The sequence below is a fragment of the Anolis sagrei genome, chromosome 2 (genome assembly GCF_037176765.1).
Source record: "Anolis sagrei isolate rAnoSag1 chromosome 2, rAnoSag1.mat, whole genome shotgun sequence".
Taxonomy (NCBI): domain Eukaryota; kingdom Metazoa; phylum Chordata; class Lepidosauria; order Squamata; family Dactyloidae; genus Anolis; species Anolis sagrei.
In genome coordinates this window covers 214,109,113-214,129,548 of record NC_090022.1, presented here as the reverse complement: position 1 = coordinate 214,129,548, position 20,436 = coordinate 214,109,113, and the positions used below count along the sequence as shown (strand labels likewise).

The following is a 20,436-nucleotide window of genomic DNA, read 5'->3' as shown; positions in this document are numbered from 1 at the left end:
AAGGCAAGATAGAAATATTGTAAATAAATAAATAAATATTTGGACAGTCATACTTCAGCTTAATGATATGAACAAGGCTTTTTTTTAATGTTGGCAACCTCTTCAATTAAATTATGAAATCTCAGATTAATCATAGTTCTCTGCTGTTAACTTATTCATGACTGCTTTTAATTTACTTATGCCATGAAGGATCAAAAGACTGGCAAATATTTCTCCTTTGAAAACTATTCAGGACTTTTTAACAGGTGCAAGGAGTAAGGTATTACTGGTATAAACAGAAATCTACTTTTTATATTATGGATAACAGCCATTCATTTTAAAAAATCTTACTAGATCTTAGCAAATGAAACATTTTTAAATTGCTATTTATTCTTACAGTTTAGTTATATTTTAACTTTTGTATGGTTTAATAAAACAGAATTTTTCTGTGTTTTATTTTTTTATGCCTGCTTGACTGGGATAATAATAATATTAATAATATTGATCACTTTCACCACCATGTGCTAGTCTCCAGTATGATTTAATAAAGAGGAATCCTTGCCAAAATGTGAAAGCAAAAATGAAATAACAATCCCTATAGATCTGTACTTTGCAACTTGGGAAGATGGGAATAGAAAAAGTTGTGCAGTATAAATATACTAAAAAAGAAATGACTAATGACAATTGTGTAGACCAGAACTAAAGTAGAAGGGAATTCTATCTAGCTCTTCCAAATTTAATGAAGTCAAAGGGGTAGGGGAAAGTCTGGATTCTTTTTCAAATTCTAAAACAAAGAGGGGGGGAAGAGAGAAAAGGAACTCTTTTCTTTAAGATTTCTATTTTGTATGTCACAATATGTCACTATTGTCATACATATTTGTCAAGTCCTTTATTATACAATATGAGTTCTTGAAAAGGTACTAATTTTGTAAAGCAAAATTTCTTGCGGATTCCTAAAATTACAATATACGGGAATAGTGTGGCTTCGGACAATATGGGAAATTTATCCTTGCAACATTTTTATGGTTCTCCATATGTAAGACCTGCTATATCAGTGTTTCTCAACCTGGGGGTCGGGATCTCTGGGGGGTCACGAGTGGGTATCAGAGGGGACAACCAAAACCATCAGAAAACTCAGCATTTTCTGTTGGTCATGGGGGTTCTGTGTGGGAAGTTTGACCCAATTCTATTGTTGCTGGGGTTCAGAATGCTTTTTGATTGTAAGTGAACTATAAATCCCAGCAACTACAACTTCCAAATGTCAAGACTATTTCCCCCAAACTCCATCAGTGTTCACATTTGGGCATATTAAATGCCAAGTTTGGTCCAGACCAGATCCATCATTGTTTGACTCCACAGTGCTCTCTGGATGTAGGTGAACTACAACTCCCAAATTCAAGGTCAATGCCCACCAATCCCTTCCAGTATTTTCTGTTGGTCATGGGAGTTATGTGTGCCAAGATTAGTTCAATTGCATCGCTGGTGGGGCTTGGAATGCTCTTTGATTGTAAGTGAACTATAAATCCCTGCAACCACAACTCCCAAATGACAAAATCAACACCCCCTTCCCAAACCCCACTAGTATTCAAATTTGGGTGTATTGGGTATTTGTGTCAAATTTGGTCCAGTGAATGTAAATACATCCTGCATATCAGATATTTACATTTCGATTCACAACAGGGGCAAAATTACAGTTATGGAGTAGCAACAAAAATAATTTTATGGTTGATGGTCACCACAACATGAGGAACTATATCAAGGAGTCATGGCATTAGGAAGGTTGAGAACCACTGTCCTACATAATGGATCATATCCAACTGTGGCTTTGTTATCAGAGCAAGATTTCTTAAGTTGCTATACCCAATTTAAACTGAAGAGCTGAAAGAACTCCTTCCTTGTCTACTGCTGCTCTCTATGCTGAATCCCATTATAGTTCAGTGGATCTCTCAAGCCTCATAAGCAGTTCAGATGGACAGGGTTGGTAGAAAAAACTGGGTGTTTCAATCATCCCTCCAAAATGGCTTAGTTTTTGCCTTCGGCTAAGACAAGGTCACCATTAGTTGCAACTCAGCATCTTCCTGTTTAATAATTGCCTCATATTTTCTAATAAATATTAAGAAATGTTGTCTCTCCTACTCCCTACACATTTTATTTATATGCACATCAATAACAATCAATATCCAAAAAAGAATTTTACTTCTGATTCACCCTCATTTAGCAAGACGTTGTGGCATATGGGAAGCCTGCTGATTCGGCTTCTACCTGCATTGTATCAGCTGCTGTCCTGAGCAGTGAAGGTGCATTTCAGGACAGCCTCATTATTTATTTATCCACTGTGTTTCTCCAAAAAATGGAACACAAAGCTGCACACAAATATACCATAGTTAAGGGATGTTACAAAGCATAAGTAAAATAATATGAAATTATTTTTATATATGAAAACTGCACCGATCTCATTTCAATCAACATTGTCTGCTATGCAATGCCTTCCCTTAAACTGTGCATCTATTTCTGCACATAGATCATCAAATTGCATCAAATTTGACTGTTGCCCCTTTAGCTATCAGATTTTGTAGAAACTTTAGAACCAGCATTTTGTTTCCTTCTCCCTTCACATATCGAATTATCAACTCACTGGAAAGATCGTCACACATATGAAAAATGTCACATCTCTGTATTAGCATTCAGGGATAGATAACACAAAAAACCGTTCCATAAAATGAGTTGTAATGGGGTTAAAAAAAATCATCCATTTCTTTCAAGGTGAAAATTCCCTTACCAAATTAATTCTTTTTAGTGGTTCAAAGTAGTAACAGTGGCAAAAATCAAGCAGCAGTGTATAAGAACTGAGGAGCTCTGTGTAGAAGCACAACTGCAAAAACAGCCAGTGGTTGTCTTCACCAACACAGTTATTAATCCTGCAGAAGACAAGGTAAAACACACAGTGTCAATGCTTTATCAATTGTAATGCATCTAAATATCGTATATACTCGAGTATAAGCCAACCCAAATATCAGCCGAGGCACCTAATTTTACCACAAAAAAACCTGGGAAAACATGTTGACTCAAGTATAAGACAAGGGTGGGAAAATATATATATATATACCAATAAAATTACAATAGATGAGACATCAGTAGGTTAAATGTTTTTGAATATTTATAATTTTGAATATTAAAACTGTAATTTAAGATAAAACTGTCCAATTCTGATTACCTATATACTCGAGTATAAGGCGACCCTAATATAAGCCGACCAGCACCCACACTCGAGTATAAGCCGAATGGAGGTATTTTCAGCCCTAAAAAAGGGCAGAAAAACACGGCTTATTCTCGAGTATATATGGTAACTTACAAATTGCCTCTTGGTATCTAAAGACACCAAGATAGAGGGAATTATATCCAGCAGTTCTACTTGCACTTCACTTTCTTCAACTATTTCTGCTGGGAGTCTCAAGTCATCCAGTTCTATTATACTGACTTATTACAGATAGAAACAAGATGACTCTTAGGGCAAAATCCTGTAAAATTTTATCGTAGTGCCAGCCTAGTAGTGCTCACTCCCTGAATTGTAAAATTGACTTCCAGATCTTTCAATCATTCATTGCACAGCACTCAATTACTTCCCCAATCACCAACTCAAAAGTGCACGGGAGAGCAATTTATAAGCTGGTGGAGCAACTGGTACATTAGGGACCATTCTTACACAACCTCCGTATTTACATAATCAGTGTTTGCATCATTATTTTTATCAGCTTACAAACTGTCTCATACATACTGATTAAGTAGTCACATCCGACTGCTCTTCATCCAACATCTTTATTAGAAATGTAAGATAGTGAGAGGGTTACATACTAAATTGGATTTTTCAATTCAGTATCTCAAGTTAGTACGTACAAGCTTTGGTCTAGCCACACAACCCCTACTATTCTTTTTTTTTTCATGGTGTGCAGCAATTAAATTTATAAGTGCCCAATTCCCATAATATTCCATCTCGTTTGCTCTGGAAAACGCTGGCTACCATACACAAGACTAGCCAGGATCATAAATTCAAACTCTGTTTCAAGATCCTGGCTGGTTTTCTCTTAAAATAAAGGAAGTATATTATAACAGTACAGCCTCCAGTGGTGCAATGAGTGAAACACTTGTGTCAGCAGGACTGCTAACTGACAGGTCAGCAGTTTGAATCTGGGGAGAGCGGGTTGAGTTCCCTCTGTCAGCCCCAGCTCCTCATGCGGGGACATGAGAGAAGCCCCCCACAAGGATGGTAAAACATAAAACATCCGAGCATCCCCTGGGCAATGTCCTTGCAGATGAACAATTCTCTCACACCAGAAGTGACTTGCAGTTTTCCAAGTCGTTCCAGACAGAAAAGTCACTCCTGACATGAAAAAAAATTACAGTACTTATGATCACATCACTGAATCTAGATGAACTGAATCAGCATAAGGATAGAGGTGAATATTTTCCTGCATACGACAAAAACATTCAATGATTTTGGTTCCCACAAGTGCAGAATTTGCAACAATGTGTAATACAATTAAATTCACCCTGTAATGATCTCTAACCCTATTATACATTTAGATGACATTTACCAACACAGAATATTCATTCTTTTTCATTTCAGATATTTAACAGCTTAATAAACACAGTAATTTTACTTACAGTTAAAAAATAAAGACAATAAAACTATTTGAAAATGCTTTTGAAACACAAAGCCACGTGATATTCTAATCTTTCGGTAAGTAAGAATTAGAGATAATTTTACTTTTGATATGGCGATTCTTTCTAATACATTATACAGGCCAATGTTAATATTACATTTTAAAGCTTAGCTTTGAACCCTGAATAAACATTACATTTTATATGTCCTAGCAATACTTATTTTGTTCTCGATTTTTACAGTGATAACATTATAATGATATCACTACTAGGAAAGCATAATGAGTCACAGTGATTAAATTACAGGATGTTATGAGAAATAAACTGGACGCATCTTACCATGGACAATGATGATCCATTCTCCTAACACAGTGTCCGCATCGGCTGCAGTGATGGGAACGCTTTGGTCTCATCATATTACATTTATTACATAATTCCCAAAAGTCTCTTTCTAAAAGGAGAAGATAAATACCAATTAACATATTTTCAGAATGATTATTGCATTTTGCAATACATTTTTTTTGGACTTGCAGGTATTTTTTCTGAAAAAATTATATGTATTTCAATTGATTGCCATATTAGTCCCAGACCTGGAGATTATATCCACTAAGCAACACTATCTTTTATTTGTCCATCATGGCATATTTAACAATACACCATATATATTAATGTATACGTTTGCCTCAAGTGTAAGTTGTAAGGGCAGATTTTGGGGGCCAATTATGGATTTTGATGTGACTTGTGGATAAGCTATGGGGAGGAGAGGGAAAAGCACCTGTTGAGCCTCAGAAGGCCAGCAAAGGCAACTCCACAGAATGCAAATCACTGTGGAGATACCTGAAGTGCTCCACCAATGCACACATGCACATTCCAGCAAAGAGTTGGGGAAATATGAATTCTCCGCTGTTGTCAAGCTGTGGATACTGCAGGTGTGATGAGCGGATTGAATGAATTGTATGTTTGGGGTCTGGCTGGGGCCTATTAAGGTCTGGCAAGGTTGAAGATATCATCCTAAAAATGAAAACTGGAAAACTGCATTATGGAGAACAAAGAAGGTTAAAATTTGATGAACTTTGGCAAGAAAAATGGTAATGAGAAATCCAGAGAACTAACCTGAGAACTTTGGGTGTAAACAACACATGTCTACACAGTCAAAGATAATAACACTTTAAGAAAGAAATTAAACAGCCAATCTGTTCCAGAATTGTTGAGGCTCCAGCACACCTAACTTTTTTCTGAAATCTGTCTAGATGTGCTACTTTGAATTCTTTTTCCTTGTATGAAAATACTTTTTCTGAATCAATATTTCAAAAAATGAGTAACAAAATGGGAGGTTAATGCAAAGGAAGAGAACTCTTGGGGTCAACTCTCAATGTTTTATATGAAGAGAGAATATAATTTTATTTAAATCAAATGATTGGATATAGGAACACTGAGTTGCATTGAAACTGAAATGTAACCAGGCAAAATGTCATTTAAATGGCCAAATTCCTCTTTTTATATGCAAGGCATATATAATATTCCATTAAATAGAATATTTACAGAAAACTAAATACTGTAATAAATAATTTCTAATTGAATTTGTTTGTATAAGTATATATATAAGTCCTCTTCAGAGAGTTGCCATGTTTCTCGTCTTGTTGAAGAATGACATTATTTGCACATTGGCAATATGGAAACCCAATATTCGAGATCATTACACTAGTAATAATGCCAGATGGGAAACTGCTTTTCAATCTGTTCCCATAAAGCCAATGTCACAAAGGTGTTACTCTTTAATAAGAGAGTTTAATAAGACAGTTATCATTAACAGAAGGCTCAGAACGCAAGTTTTTCAATGTAATTTAAGGCACGCAACAAATGCATCGGACCACACCATAAAAGCAAAGATATGGAAATCATCTCCAAAATAATATGCAGTTTTGATCAACATCAATGCAACAAAGCAGCATCCATGATGTAAGGTCCATTTGTTTCATTCTGAAGTACACTTTATGGGGAAAGCTCTTAACTTCAAGCAAGAACTGGGGGGAAATAAATACATAGGCATATCAAGAAGAGGAAGCACTAGCAATTTAAGAGCTGTTTTTATTTCCACACTCAATATGAAAGATTTACATCTCTCAGCATGAAAAAATTAAATTATTTGAAAAAAAATTATAATGGCAATAACGGAGCTCCCGGTGCGCAATGGGTTAAACCCTTGTGCCAGCAGTACTGAAGACATGCCACAGGTTCGAATCTGGGGAGAGCGCGGATGAGCTCCCTCTGTCAGCTCCGGCTCCCCATGCAATGACATGAGAGAAGCCCCCCACAAGGATGGCGAAACATCAAAATGTCTGGGCGTCGCCTAGGCAACGTCCTTGCACACTGCCAATTCTCTCACACCATAAGCGACCTGCAGTTTCTCAAATCGCTCCTGACATGAAAAAAATGGCAATAATGCGAGATCAATGACTTTATCAAATGTTTTTGCAACAACCACTCTTTCAATAGCAATAAATGAGCTTCAGAAAATATTTCAGACAGTCCCCAGAGTCTCTCCAATTTTTGTTGTTTCCTATTACATGTATAGCATACACTATCTCATCTTTCTGCTTTGTATTTTACTGTTTCTTAATTCCAATGATACACTTCACTCTTGTTTCCCACCTGAAATATGCTACTCAAGTATCTCATCTTTTCCAGTAACTTTTTGTCATCCATTTCTCAACATATGCATCACACATATCCACCTTCAACCAAGGATAAGAACTAAGAAGAGTACAGTTGGCCCTCCTCATTCAAGGATTTCATACTCATGGTTTTGATTATTTGCAAGCTTGTCTGATAAAGAAATCTGATGGTCATGAAAGCCTGCACACATCTGGTGTCTTTTTGGTATTGTCACAGTATGGATTTTGGAATTTACCATGTAGCCAACATGGCTACCTGTAATTTAATGTATGAAAGAGAAGGGAAAAAACTGCAATTCACTGCCCCCCTTACTTGATTCATACACACAATTGAGAAAAATATGAAGGTTTATAATAATAAACACTGATATTTAAGAGAATCAACTTGATAACTGCCTACTCCTTCTACATAGTTAGCCCTTGTCATCCACCGGGGTTTAATTGCAGGAGTCTCTGTGGATACCAAAATCCATGGATGTTCAAGTCCCATTATATACAATGATGTAGTAAAATAGTGTTAGTTATATAAAATGACAAAATCAAAGTATGCTTTGTGGAATATATATATATTAAAGCATTGTATAGAGCAGTGGTTTTCAACCTGTGGGTCCCCAGTGTTTTGGCCTACAACTCTCAGAAATCCCAGCCAGTTTACCAGCTGTTTGCATTTCTGGGAGTTGAAGGCCAAAATATCCAGGAACCCACAGGATATTTTGGGAACAGTGAGAACCACTATTACAGAGGGATCTGTAAATGCAGAATCTGTGGATACAGAGGGTTGACTGTATACATAATGCACTGGGGCACAAAAAAGATTCCATTCAGACTGAAATTAAAATGAATTTTTGAAACTGCACTCTGAAGAAAAGGGGGGGGGGGGGATCCAGTAATGAATAGTGCCACCCATATTTGTACCTGTAATTGGTATCTTTGGACTTTCAGGCAGTCTCCCTGGATCTGCTATGGAGGCTCTAAATAACGAAACGATGCAGAGGAATGCAAGTATGTAGAAACCTGTAAAATAGATATACTTCCATTCAGAGAAGTACCATTAACAAGCTTTCTGGGATTACTGAGGGAAATGTTCAAATCACATCATGTCAACATTGTTGCTTGGAGGCAAATAAAAAGGGGGAAAGATAACACAAAGCAAGTTTTGATAGAAAAAACAGAAATATAATCTATGAATGGCCAACGTACCGCCCAAATGGCACAGATACTATAGTTATAGCCATGCTAGTCAGGAACAGTGGGGTTTGTAAATGCCTGGAATAGCGTTGGAAAATATGGGCGAAAGACTTCAGGATCAGAATGGAATAATCTTATAGGATCTTCCAAATGTCTTAAAACTACATTTGAAGCTGCTTGTGGGCAAAAGTCTACATATACTCTTCTTGATCCCTCCCCATTCAGATATCACAATCTATGATACAGACATTGATTTTAATCCACTTTTACAGATCTCAGTTTCATAGGTCTATTTGCACTCTGTAACAGAATTTGAGAAATGTCCCGTTCCTGGTTTGAAAGTGTTATTTCCTGTTTAATTTTGTGGTGTTTACTTTGAAAGCCCCCGGGTGGCGCAATGGGTTAAACCCCTGTGCCAGCAGCACTGAAGACAGACAGGTCACAGGTTCGAATCCGGGGAGAGGCGGATGAGCTCCCTCTATCAGCTCCAGCTCCTCGTGCGGGGACATGCGAGAAGCCTCCCACAAGGATGATAAAAACATCAAATCATCCGGGCGTCCCCTGGGCAACGTCCTTGCAGACGGCCAATTCTCTCACACCAGAAGCGACTTGCAGTTTCTCAGGTCGCTCCTGACACAACCAAAAAAAAAACAAAAACCTTTGAAAGCAGTTGTTATACTCCAGAAACTTTGTTTTTGTAACTGCCACAAACCATGTTGAATTGGTTGAAACTCTATGAGATATTCATTGAAAAACTATAGCAAAATGTGCTGCAGGATGTCTCGCAAAAATAAAAATGTTGGCAGATTAATAATTTTTTTCCATGTTTTTATGAGAGAACCAATTGAGCTATGACATGTATAACCAAGGAACAAAAAATGTGTTATATAATGTTCTTCTTTCTCTTACTCCACTTGTCTTGCAATCAAAATTCATTTTTCCCTCTTTTCTCATACAAACACTATAACAGTGAATCTTGATATTCACTGTTATAGTGTTTGCTATATCTTCTGTCTTGAGACCATGGCTTACCTGTTGAAATAATCCACCAACAGGATACTATAGTTCTTTTTATAAAGTATGAGAAAAAAGAACTCTGGATTGGATCCAGACCTGTGCTCAGTAGAGTTGCCCTGGTCAAAACGGGCGAGACAACCACCTTTCTGATTTCCACTGTCCACCAAATGGTATGGCTGACTGTGTGCTCTGATCTTTCCCAGATAGAAGAAGCCTTTTCTAAATTTAGACCCAACCACGGGACTGTGTGAGAACACGTCCTTTTGCCTAACAAACTGCATATTTAATTAAAAAATAAACAGATAATTAATCATTAAAGATTCAAAGAGACAGTTCTTCCATAAGTACTAGATGAAGTTAGAAAAATAATGACAAACACGACTTACAGAATATTGCAATCACTGATATATCTTCTTCTTCATGGCGTGGAAACAGGATAACATTTGGAATGACGATCAGGTTGAAAAGCCAAACAAAGATAATAAGACCCATACAGAGCCAGCCCTGAGGATCTACTACAAAGTGAATTCGTAGTCCCATGATATGAAATCTGAATACAGGCTATCAACCACAGAATGGGAAAGAAGGGCCTAAAGAAGAAAAGAATTTAGATGAGAATTGGTATAACAAGATTATGAATGTTTTGAAACTATATAGCAGTCGAACAGCGATTTGTCGCATATTGCACAGGAGAGAAACAACATATATGAAGCAAAGTGAAAAAATACTAAATCAAGAAAAATCTTCTTGAGAGCAGGATATAAATATATTAAATAAATAAATAAATTTCACAAGGGAGTTGACACTAAAGGAGCCATACATCTAAACAAGTTCCCATTCAATCAATGGGAATATGGTGAGTCAATCTTTATGTACATTTCACTGATTTAATGGTGCCATTCAAATTGGAACCAGCCAGTGAATTTCAACTCAATGGTTGGTTTGCAAATGATCACACACTGCATATTATAATAACAAAAACTTAGTTTCAAAGCCAAGAATATGTTGAAGAATTTAAACAGCATCTATGACAATTGATGTTTAAATCTTTGGGGAAAATTGAGAAGGCCTTTGCCTGATATGGAAATGAAAACAGTATCACTGCAAAGCAAGCCTCAGTTGGAAGATAATTCCCAAACTGAGGAATCAAAACTAAGAAAGCCCACTTTCCAATTTATTAAATGATGTTGTGCTCTGTAGATGATGTCCATACACTGAGGTCTGAAGATGATGTCTCCATACAAATTACTGTGGAATCATGTGTTACTTCAGAAGCTCAGATCTAAAGAAACAAGGGACTTAAAAGCTGAACATTAGCACTTCAAATTGTGCTCATGGGTTAAGAGATAATAAAGTTCTTGACATAATGGTGAAATAAGTTTCCAATTTCAAGTTACACCTAGTACCATGGCTGCTGTGTTTTACATTAATTACTATTTCTGAACTGTCTTCAAAATCAGTTTCACATAATGAATTGGCAAAGTCAATCATGGATATTCTTACATTATGGACAAGTTTCTGCCAATCACAAGTACTTGTACTTCAAAGGATAAAGTAGGATTTGAGTGCATTTCAAGTGTCTGGAATCCTTCAAGGGAATACAGCTTCATTTCTCAAAACAAATTACCCACCTATAGAAACTCCATCTTGCCAGGGTCATTCATCAGTTCATCATCTCTCATCTAATCCGTTACTGATTCCAACACAGACTCAGCAGTTCATCAGCCTTATCTAAAACAGATGTAAAAAAAGAGAGAAACATATAGAGATGAATATTTCACTGTACTGTACTATAGTACCTAAATCGAAAAGCATGAACAATATCTGTAAAGGAACCAAGCTCCTTTTCTGTGCTTTTCTGTGGACTCTTATTTTCTAGCAGACCAACATCAAAAAATATTATCAAAGTATCTGTGATTTCCTCTGAATTTCTCAAGGTTAATCAGAGGCCTTCCTATTGAAGAAAGTATGACTTCATCTGGTTTTTGGTGAAAACAAGAACATATACTAAGCTGGTATAATATAGGAACATTTCTGATCTTGTTTAGTTAAATGGCTCTAACTGCCATACTACAGAGTTTTGCAATAAGATCCTTCTTCTAACATATATTTAGAGCAGAGTGAAAATGTGGGCACAAACCAGAACTTTATCAGGAGCACCTGCTGTGCCAAGTAGAAACTCTTGAGAGGATCCTCAGAGGTCCCTTAGATTCCAACAGATTTCAGTATGAAACATTAATGGTTTGATCAGTTCTGCAGAGCTATTGCAAGCCACAACCTTAACAAGAAGTATAATTATGACCATGGTTATTTCCATCATGCCATCAAAGAAAATTGCTCCACTCTGGGAGGAATGTGATTTTGATCAATCTACTAAAGCTGTATCTATATTAGCATACTTCTGACATAACTGCAGCTATAAACAATGTGTGCAGAAAAGTGTTTCTTTCCAAAGACTCCTCCCTACCTTAATTTCTAAGACTATGCACAACCAATTAAGTCACAGTGCAATGCCCACTCCTCCACATTCCTACATGCTAATCTTTGCTTTTCCGACTACACCTACCATGTAAGTGAACTCCACCTAAATTCCTTTTTCTTGAGTCCTAAGGGTTGCGTGAACAGCTTTTGCAATTGTAACGACTATGTAGCTTCAAGCTTTAAATAGTCTTACAACTTCTTTATTTGTGCAAACTCCACCAAGCACAAGTGTGTTGAAATTAAGCAGAGGGGAAACTTCGAAATAGACTTTGCTAATATTTCCAAAAAGTGCTGGAAGTGCAGTAAGAAAAGAGTGTCATATTTGCTATTTAGATTAAAATGGCATTAGTGTTGTATATCTGTCTCATCAAGAAAACTGTTAATATTTTCTTTTTCCCATAAATTCAGAAGCAAGCTGCTCATAGAACAAGAGAAGGGGTTCTTATTATTGACCTCCTCCCCTTAATTCACAGACTACCACTGCTTTTACATTTCTTCTTATCAACGAGGTTCTGAAAATCTAGGTACAGTTGCTTCCACTGGCTAAGAGGCAATGGGGTTATTAGTGTATCTAGGACACTGGCTATCATTGGGAGCAGATCAGTTTTACTTCTTACAATTATCATTTTACTTCTGTTGTTGCTTTTAGCATATCTACTAGTTACTTAGATGGAATCTACCAGTTTTATAGGGCTGTCATACCCAGTTGATATTGTGACTATGTGTGTGGGTGTATGTATTTATGCATGTATCTTGGCATATACATATATGGGGAAAAACTCAATTGTACTCAACATAAACCTGATAAACATTATGCTATAAATTATATGCCATAAATTATGTGCTTACGTATGCCAATTATCCCATGAAGAAGCACCATACAAACAAGTTGTGAAATAAAGCAGCATAGAAATTATGGAAATGGATTATGGAATGCAGTCCAAATGTTGTCAAACTTTGCAGAAGTGAGGGAGAGGAAACCCCTTAATTTCAAATCAATTTCTTCACAGTGCTGTTATTTTTTCCTTTTGACGACTGGTTGCTGTTACTGTTAATCAATGACTACATGCACCCTTCATCTAGACATACTTCTACAAATCTAACTTGGAAATGAACACAGAGTCATACCAATCTGTACAGTGGGCAGTCTTGTCTTCTATAACACTGTTAGTACCAAATATTGCATAGCTCTGCTAGTTTCAAAACTAAAGTACATAAATCCATAACCAACAACAATTCTTCTAACCTGACCTATTACATAGACTTGTAAAGACATATGCATAGTTTACAAATCACAGAGACAACTAGTCAGTCAAACTTTTATTGTATTTAACTAAATGCTATTACAATTTTATAAAATCTTATAAAATTCAGCAAATGAATACATGTACATGTGCATCCATATAAAAATCAAATTAACGAATCCCCTGCACAGTAAATAGCAATTCCTTTTCAAATAACTAGCACACGAGTCACAGTCTGATAGTAGCCACTAGCGTTTCACATAAGGAGGCAAAAATTTGTCCCGGTAATCTCTTCCTGCAACAAAACTACCAATGGAGGAAGTAATGTAAGATATCCTCTACTTCACCCGTGCAATAAATATAGAATCCTCAATTTATCAGAACATTTCTATCAGTAATCCAAAATAAATGTAAGCATGATTTGAAAAGACGTTTGTTAATATTTAGGTTTTATGTGATCTGATTTCAACATGATGATACCGATGGAAGGCATTTTTAAATGTAATTAAAACAAAGTCCTGAAACTAAGTTATTATCCAACTTGTAGATCCAGTTGCTCCACCTGTTTTTTTAAGATAAAAATATCTGTTGAAAGAGTTTAAAGGTTAGTAAGTCTTATATGAGATAAGCCCAGACACCTTTATTCTATTGTTTGCCCAAACAAAACTTAGGGAAGCACTTCGGTGATATGTCTAAATTCACCTTATAATGGGAAAGGGATGTCATGTCAGCTCTAGCCTTCTACAGATAATACACCTCTTACTGGACTCTTTGCAGCTGAATTGACCTTTGTGATCTTCATTATAATCACAGAGATATTCTTTAAAGGCAGTATTAATATCCAAGAGCTTCTGTTTCTCAACCACCTCCTCACATTTCTTGTTTGTATGGAACTGAGTAATTTTTGAGTCTTTGCTTTCTTTGGGAGAAAATTAATAACAGACAGGGTAAAGCCAAGAATTTTATAGCCACTTTGAGTCATCATCATGATCTTATTTCCTTATTAAGTTTTTCCTGCTGTTTTAGATTATTAACCTATAGACAGCAGTCAGCATTTATAGTAAGCATGGGCAAACTTTGGCCCTTCAGGTGTTTTGGATTTCCATCTCCCACAATTCCTAACAGCCTACCCGGAGGGCCAAAGTTTGCCCATGCCTGATTTATAACTTCCTATAACTGTAATCTGCAAACTCCTCCATTTCAATCCTCACTCAGACTTCTGTAGCATGTTTTGTATTTTTAAGGTCTTTACAGTTAGAAAATCAACATGCTCCACTTGCTGCTTTGTTGTTTCCACTTGTAGTTTCAAATTCTCCCTTATTTAATAAGCTCACAAGGAGAGAAAGGAAGGGGAGTAAATACGAAGATAAGAAAATGTAAAAGTAAAATTAAACACAAATGACTATGCCTCTGTCATCTTTGGAGGGAAATGATTAGAGAGTTAGCATGGTTTAGTGGTTTCAGCACTGGGATTATGACTCTGATGATCAGGGTTTGAAATCCCAATAAATCATGGAAACCCACTGGGTAACCTTGGGAAGATAAACTCTGTCTCAGATAAAGGTAAGACCCTTTTTAGCTATGAAAATTCCATAGTGTCACCATAAGTCAAAAACAATTTGAAGGCACACTACAACAACATAGACTACAATCAGATGTATATACCATGACAAATTTGAGCAGGAGATAAGAGTGGGAGGATTCTGTAATGTGTAACAAAACCAATGCAGAAACTACTGAGGAGGACTAAATGGGATAGCAACATCTCTACCCATCTAACGGTAGAGGATACATCTCTGAATGGGAGAGCTTTTTCCATATATAAAGGCCTCCATATGGTTTCAAATTGTGGTTGTCTAAGTTTTAACATTGGATGAAGAACCTCTGTAGTCAGTGGAGATCTCTTATTTGGGATGCTGCCTCTATCTTTAGATGGTGACAGAAACGGTGACAGGAGAGGTTAGAGGTATTCTATAGACCTGTAATGCCTCAATAACATTATGTTCCACAAAAAAAGGAACATATCCCTTTGGCCCAAATTATGTTACCACGCACAGGAACCTAGTATTGAAAATCACTTTGGGATGTGATGTTCAGACTCAAGCAACTGGAGTGGACTACTTCATCTGTGTAAGATTGGACACCACCAGTCATAGACAAATACATTTCATCGAGATTCAGTAAAAAAAAACGTGAATGAATTAGAAGACATTAGTGGAAAAACAACCAAAATCTCCCTCAGTTTCTGGCAACTCTCCCCAGCATAAGTTAAAGGTATTTGCACAGTAATGATCTGGTCTAATCCTTTAGGTTGTGTGAGGCCAGAACACCCTGCTATGACTGATCAATAGCTTGATCATGATCTAAGTCACTGCACAAAAAATGAGGTATCTGCACAGCTGGTGTTGAATGACAAATAATATAGAAGCTAGTATCAGATATCATGATCCATGTCATAATAGAAGGGAAAGGACATCCCATTGTTTTGCTACCAGATCCTTGGCTACATATATCAGCAGGATGATGCCAATGTTACTTGATTACCATGATTAGAAGAGAATCTAGAAATACTGTCTTCATCCTTATCTCTCAGTACATAAAGAGTAAATAAAGTTATAAACCACAGAGCCGTGCTCTCCATTTTCTATCCTACAAAGGGAATCCAGATATAGCTACTGCCCATATTCAAACATAGACTTTGTTTTTATGAGCTAATAACTTTAAAGGAGCAACCAAACACAGATGGTCTATCAGAACTCTGTTACGGGACATTAACAATTTCAGAAAACAGCAGGATGAGTTCACTGGTGTTCAACATTGGGATCTTGACAACCGCGAAAAAGGCAAAAAGTAGAAAAATGAATCAAGGGAAAAAATCTGAAGTCTCTTTTCAAAGACAAAATTAACTCAAGATTATCCGAGGATGATGTGGGGCAATCATGTAATTATATCTGGAATTTAGAAGGAATTGCATGTATCAATTTTGAAGCACTAAGGGTGCATCTACACCATAGAATAAATGTGGTTTGACACCACTTTAACTGTCATGGTTCAATGCTATAGAATCCTGGAATTTATAGTTTGGTGAGCACCTGCATTCTTTAGAAGAGAAGGCTACAGACTTTGTAACACTATGTCTATGATTCCATAACAATGAGTCATGGCAGTTAAAATGGTGTAAAACTGCATTAATTCTAAAGAGTAGATACAATCAAGAACCAGCAAAATTAAGGAATTTCTCGGGCCAAGTAATCTTTATAGGTTTCCTTGGGCTGCTGTGCAGAAATTCCAGTTATTCTGAAATCAGGCACCCACCTTTCACTGCTGCAACAACCCCCCCCCCCCCCCAGTTTGAAAACACCACCACCATTAATTCAACATTCTTAGAGATTTGTTCACCTGCTGAACAAAGCATGTTTGGAAGGAAGCTATGGGACCCATTGCATTTTAAGAGACAGAAAGATATTACATTTTGGGAAATACAAGGAGCTGTGACTAAGAAATACAAAAGTGCTTTCCAATAACCATATGGAGGAGCATAGAGGTGATTGGCAGTAGCACTAGGAAGATGTTTCTTGACAGCATCTAGGAGCCTAGATTTGCATCAGGGCAGCCCTCTATGGCACCGTGCCCAAGGCTCATTTGAATCCATTGCAAATGCCCTAGCAAGATCTCAGCCTCACAGAACCAAACAGAGCAGGCTCACAAGACACCTGTGGGTTCAGGAAAAGTGCATCCACATCAGTGGTTCCCAATCCTTTTGGCTCGCCCTTTTCTGTATCAATTTCTATGGCGGAGCCCCTTCAGCCTACCCTATGTCTTACAACTTAATGGGGAGGAAGAGGGGATAGATAGTAAGAGAATGTAAAGAAATATCAAAACAATTGCGCAATGTCCATGCAATTAAATTGTATTTTACAAAAATTTTGATATTTGTGATAATATCGCAATTTATTCTCAACTTTATTCTTAAATTTCATTCAGTTATTTATTTATTTTGTTTTCCTGGAGCAGCCTTTAGGTTGGGAACCATTTATCTACAATTTAGGATGAATGCAATTTGACTCCACTTTAACTGACATGGATCAATGCTATGAAATTGTGGGAACTGTAGTTTGGAGAGGAACCAGAACTCTTGGATGAGAAGGTTTAAGACTACATTTAAGTATTGAGCCGTGGTAATTCAAGTGGTGTCAAACTCCATTCATTCTACAGGGTAGATGAAACCTCAGTCTCTCACACAGCTTGTTGTTGTGTGCCTCCAAGTCATTTCCATACTATGCCAATCCTAAGGGTTACACAATGCTCTATTTTAAGAAGCAGACACCTCCCCAGGAAAAGGAAATTGGAATTCCTCGGAAGCCCTCCTTCTATTAAGTGAAGATGGGAGGAGAGAGATGGCTTCCATGGCTGCCCAGCAGAGGCACCAAGGACCAGCGTGGCTCAACAATGGTCTAAATGGCAAACCATTGGCACACATTCTAGGCCCAGTATCTGGCCGTGAAGAAGAAGACTGTTTCCTATTTTCCATGGGCAAGACAAATCCTAGCTTTCCTCTCCAATCTGGGACTAGAACAGAGCTTTCTAAACTGTGTGTTGCAGTACATTAGTGTGTCGACTCCAGTGTGTAGGTGTGTTACACTAACCTCTGAGTCTATGTGAAATAAGAAATAAATCATATATATGTGTGTGTGAGAGAGATATATATGTGTGTGTGTGTGTTGTGTCTCCATATATTTCATTATCACAATGTATGTCTGAGTCCATGTATCTTATAAGGGGTTGGTTTAAAACTCAATTACTGTGTTGCGAAATGTGTGTCTGTATCTCCTTTTTCAACCTCAGGTTTTCTAGTAAAACTTAATTACTGTGCCGTGAAATGATACATATATCAAAAGTGTGACACCAACATGAAATGTTTTGAAAGCTCTGGACTACAGAGCTGGGTGAGGCTCGCCCCAGCAGTTGTGTGGTCAATTAAGCTGGATCTCTTCTCAAGCTCCATAGGTACAGCTACACTGTAGAATTAATGCAGTTTAACCCCCATTTAACTGCGATGACTGAGGAATCCTGATAAATGTAGTTTAGTGAGCCATGAGGTCTCATCTGCAGGACAAATGACCTGATAGAACCACAATTCTCATGATTCCATATCCTGCCAAACTGCATTCATTCTACAATGTAGATATACTCTTAAGATTGACATTTCCAGGGAAACAAAGGCTAGGCACATATTGTGAAGGCAATAGGACCCTTCTGAACTTGGAAGCTCTGGCCAGCACTAGAAGATTGGCAAAGAACACTAAATAATATATGAAACTACGTAGAAGAATTATAGTGTAGACCAGGCATGAGCAAACTTCAACCCTCAATTCCTAACAGTAGGCTGTTAGGAATTGTGGGAGTTGAAGTCCAAAACACCTTTGTTGTTGTTTATTCGTTCAGTCACTTCCAACTCTTCGTGACTTCATGGACCAGCCCATGCTAGAGCTCCCTTTTGGCCATCACCACCCCCAGCTACTTCAAGGTTAAGCCAGTCACTTCAAGCATAAAATCCATCCATCTTGGCATTGGTTGGCCCCGCTTCCTTTTTCCTTCCATTTTCCCCATCACCCTTATCTTCTGCAAGCTTTCCTGTCTTCTCATTTTGTGGCCAAAGTACTTCATCTTTGCCTCTAATATCCTTCTCTCCTCTGGACTGTTTTGATCTTCTCGCGGTCCAATTTTCCTCCAACGCCACACTTCAGAAGCGTATATCTTCCTTCACTCAGCCTTTCTTACTTAGGCAATCCCTCGTTGTCCGAGTAGGATTGTCTTCCAAGATCGGTGTACTGGCGGCGGGTCCGTAGGTGACTGTGGAGCCCTATTCTTGATCTGCATCTTCTCCTGCAGTGAGGTCATTGGTTTCCAGGTGGAAGGCAGTCCCTGTCAGAGTTGGCTTGATGCACCTTCCTCTTGGCACGTTTCTCCCTTTTGCCCTCCATTCGTGCCTCTTCAAATTCTACAGCACTGCTGGTCACAGCTGACCTCCAGTTGGAGCGCTCATGGGCCAGGGCTTCCCAGTTCTCAGTTTTGAAGGTTGGGATTGAGCCCATCTTTAAATTTCCTTTCCACCAACATTCTGTTTTACGTTCTTGAATTCGGAGTAGAGCAACTGCTTTGGGAGACGGTGGTCGGGGGCCAATGTGACCGGCCCAGCAGAGTTGACCTTTCTTATGCCATTCTTATGGTCCAGCTCTCTCACTCATAGGTTACAGTGCGGAATACCATCGCCTTAACTATGTGGATCTTCGTTCGCTATTTTATCGAGATTGGAACACTTGGAGGGCCAAACTTTGCCCATGCTGGTGTAGAATAAATGCGGTGTGACACCACTTTAACTGCTATGTCTCCATGCTGTGGAATCCTGGGAGTTGTGGTTTTACAAGTGCTTTAGCCTTCTCTGCCAAAGGAGGCAGGTGCCTCAGTAAACTCCAACTCCCATAATAGTGAGCCATGGTAGTTACTGCATTAATCCCACAGTGTAGATGCACTCCAAGAAGGCTAAAGGTAGGGTTAGCCAACTAGCCAATGGGGAAACAGTGCTCTTTCATGGGGGCACAGCAGCAGAGGGCAAACCAAGCCAGCATTCCTTTAACCTCTCTCTCTCTCCGCTTCATCCCCACAGAGGCGCCCCAACGTGGGACTGGGCCCCGTCACCATGGCAACGAGGAGGGAGGGAGGGGCCCGAGCAGCAGCGCCCCCTCTCGGCGAATCCCCGCCCCTTCCCGTCTTTTCCCATTCACTCACCGGCGGCAGGCCTTGCCGACCCTCTCTCCTTCCATTCAGCGTGGCTCGCGCTTCCGCAGTCCTTCTGCGCAGGCGCGTCACGGGGAAACCCAAACCCGAGATTGGACTCCAGGGGAGGAGGAGGAGGAAGCACTCTCTTCCTGGAGGGAGGGAGGGGAGGGAGGAGGCTCTGTTGTGTTGCTGCAGTGGCATTAAGCAGAGGGTGCGTCTACACTGAAGAATTAATGCAGTTTGGCACCCCTTTGGAACTGCCAGGACCCAATGCTATGAAACCATAGGAGCTGTAGTTTATCAGAGATGGTAGATTGGAAAACTATCCCTGAATGCCATTGCATTGAGGCCTGGCACTTAGTTACAGAGGTGCCAAACTGCATTAATCTTAACAGTGTGGATGCACAACCCAT

General features: G+C 38.4%; 1 protein-coding gene across 1 annotated transcript in view; it reads right to left on the bottom strand.

Annotated features, from left to right (window-relative positions):
- Positions 1-20,116, bottom strand: part of ZDHHC21 (zinc finger DHHC-type palmitoyltransferase 21) — a 45,820-nt gene extending 25,704 nt beyond the window's left edge. The window contains exons 1-6 of the mRNA XM_060762395.2: positions 20,033-20,116; positions 11,150-11,249; positions 9,905-10,108; positions 8,229-8,327; positions 4,978-5,089; positions 2,759-2,897 (exon numbers count right to left, since the gene is read on the bottom strand). Of these exons, the coding sequence (XP_060618378.2) occupies positions 2,759-2,897; positions 4,978-5,089; positions 8,229-8,327; positions 9,905-10,058 (504 nt within the window). The 5' untranslated portion in view covers positions 10,059-10,108; positions 11,150-11,249; positions 20,033-20,116. The remainder of the gene's footprint in view (positions 1-2,758; positions 2,898-4,977; positions 5,090-8,228; positions 8,328-9,904; positions 10,109-11,149; positions 11,250-20,032) is intronic.
- Positions 20,117-20,436: the final 320 nt, after the last annotated feature.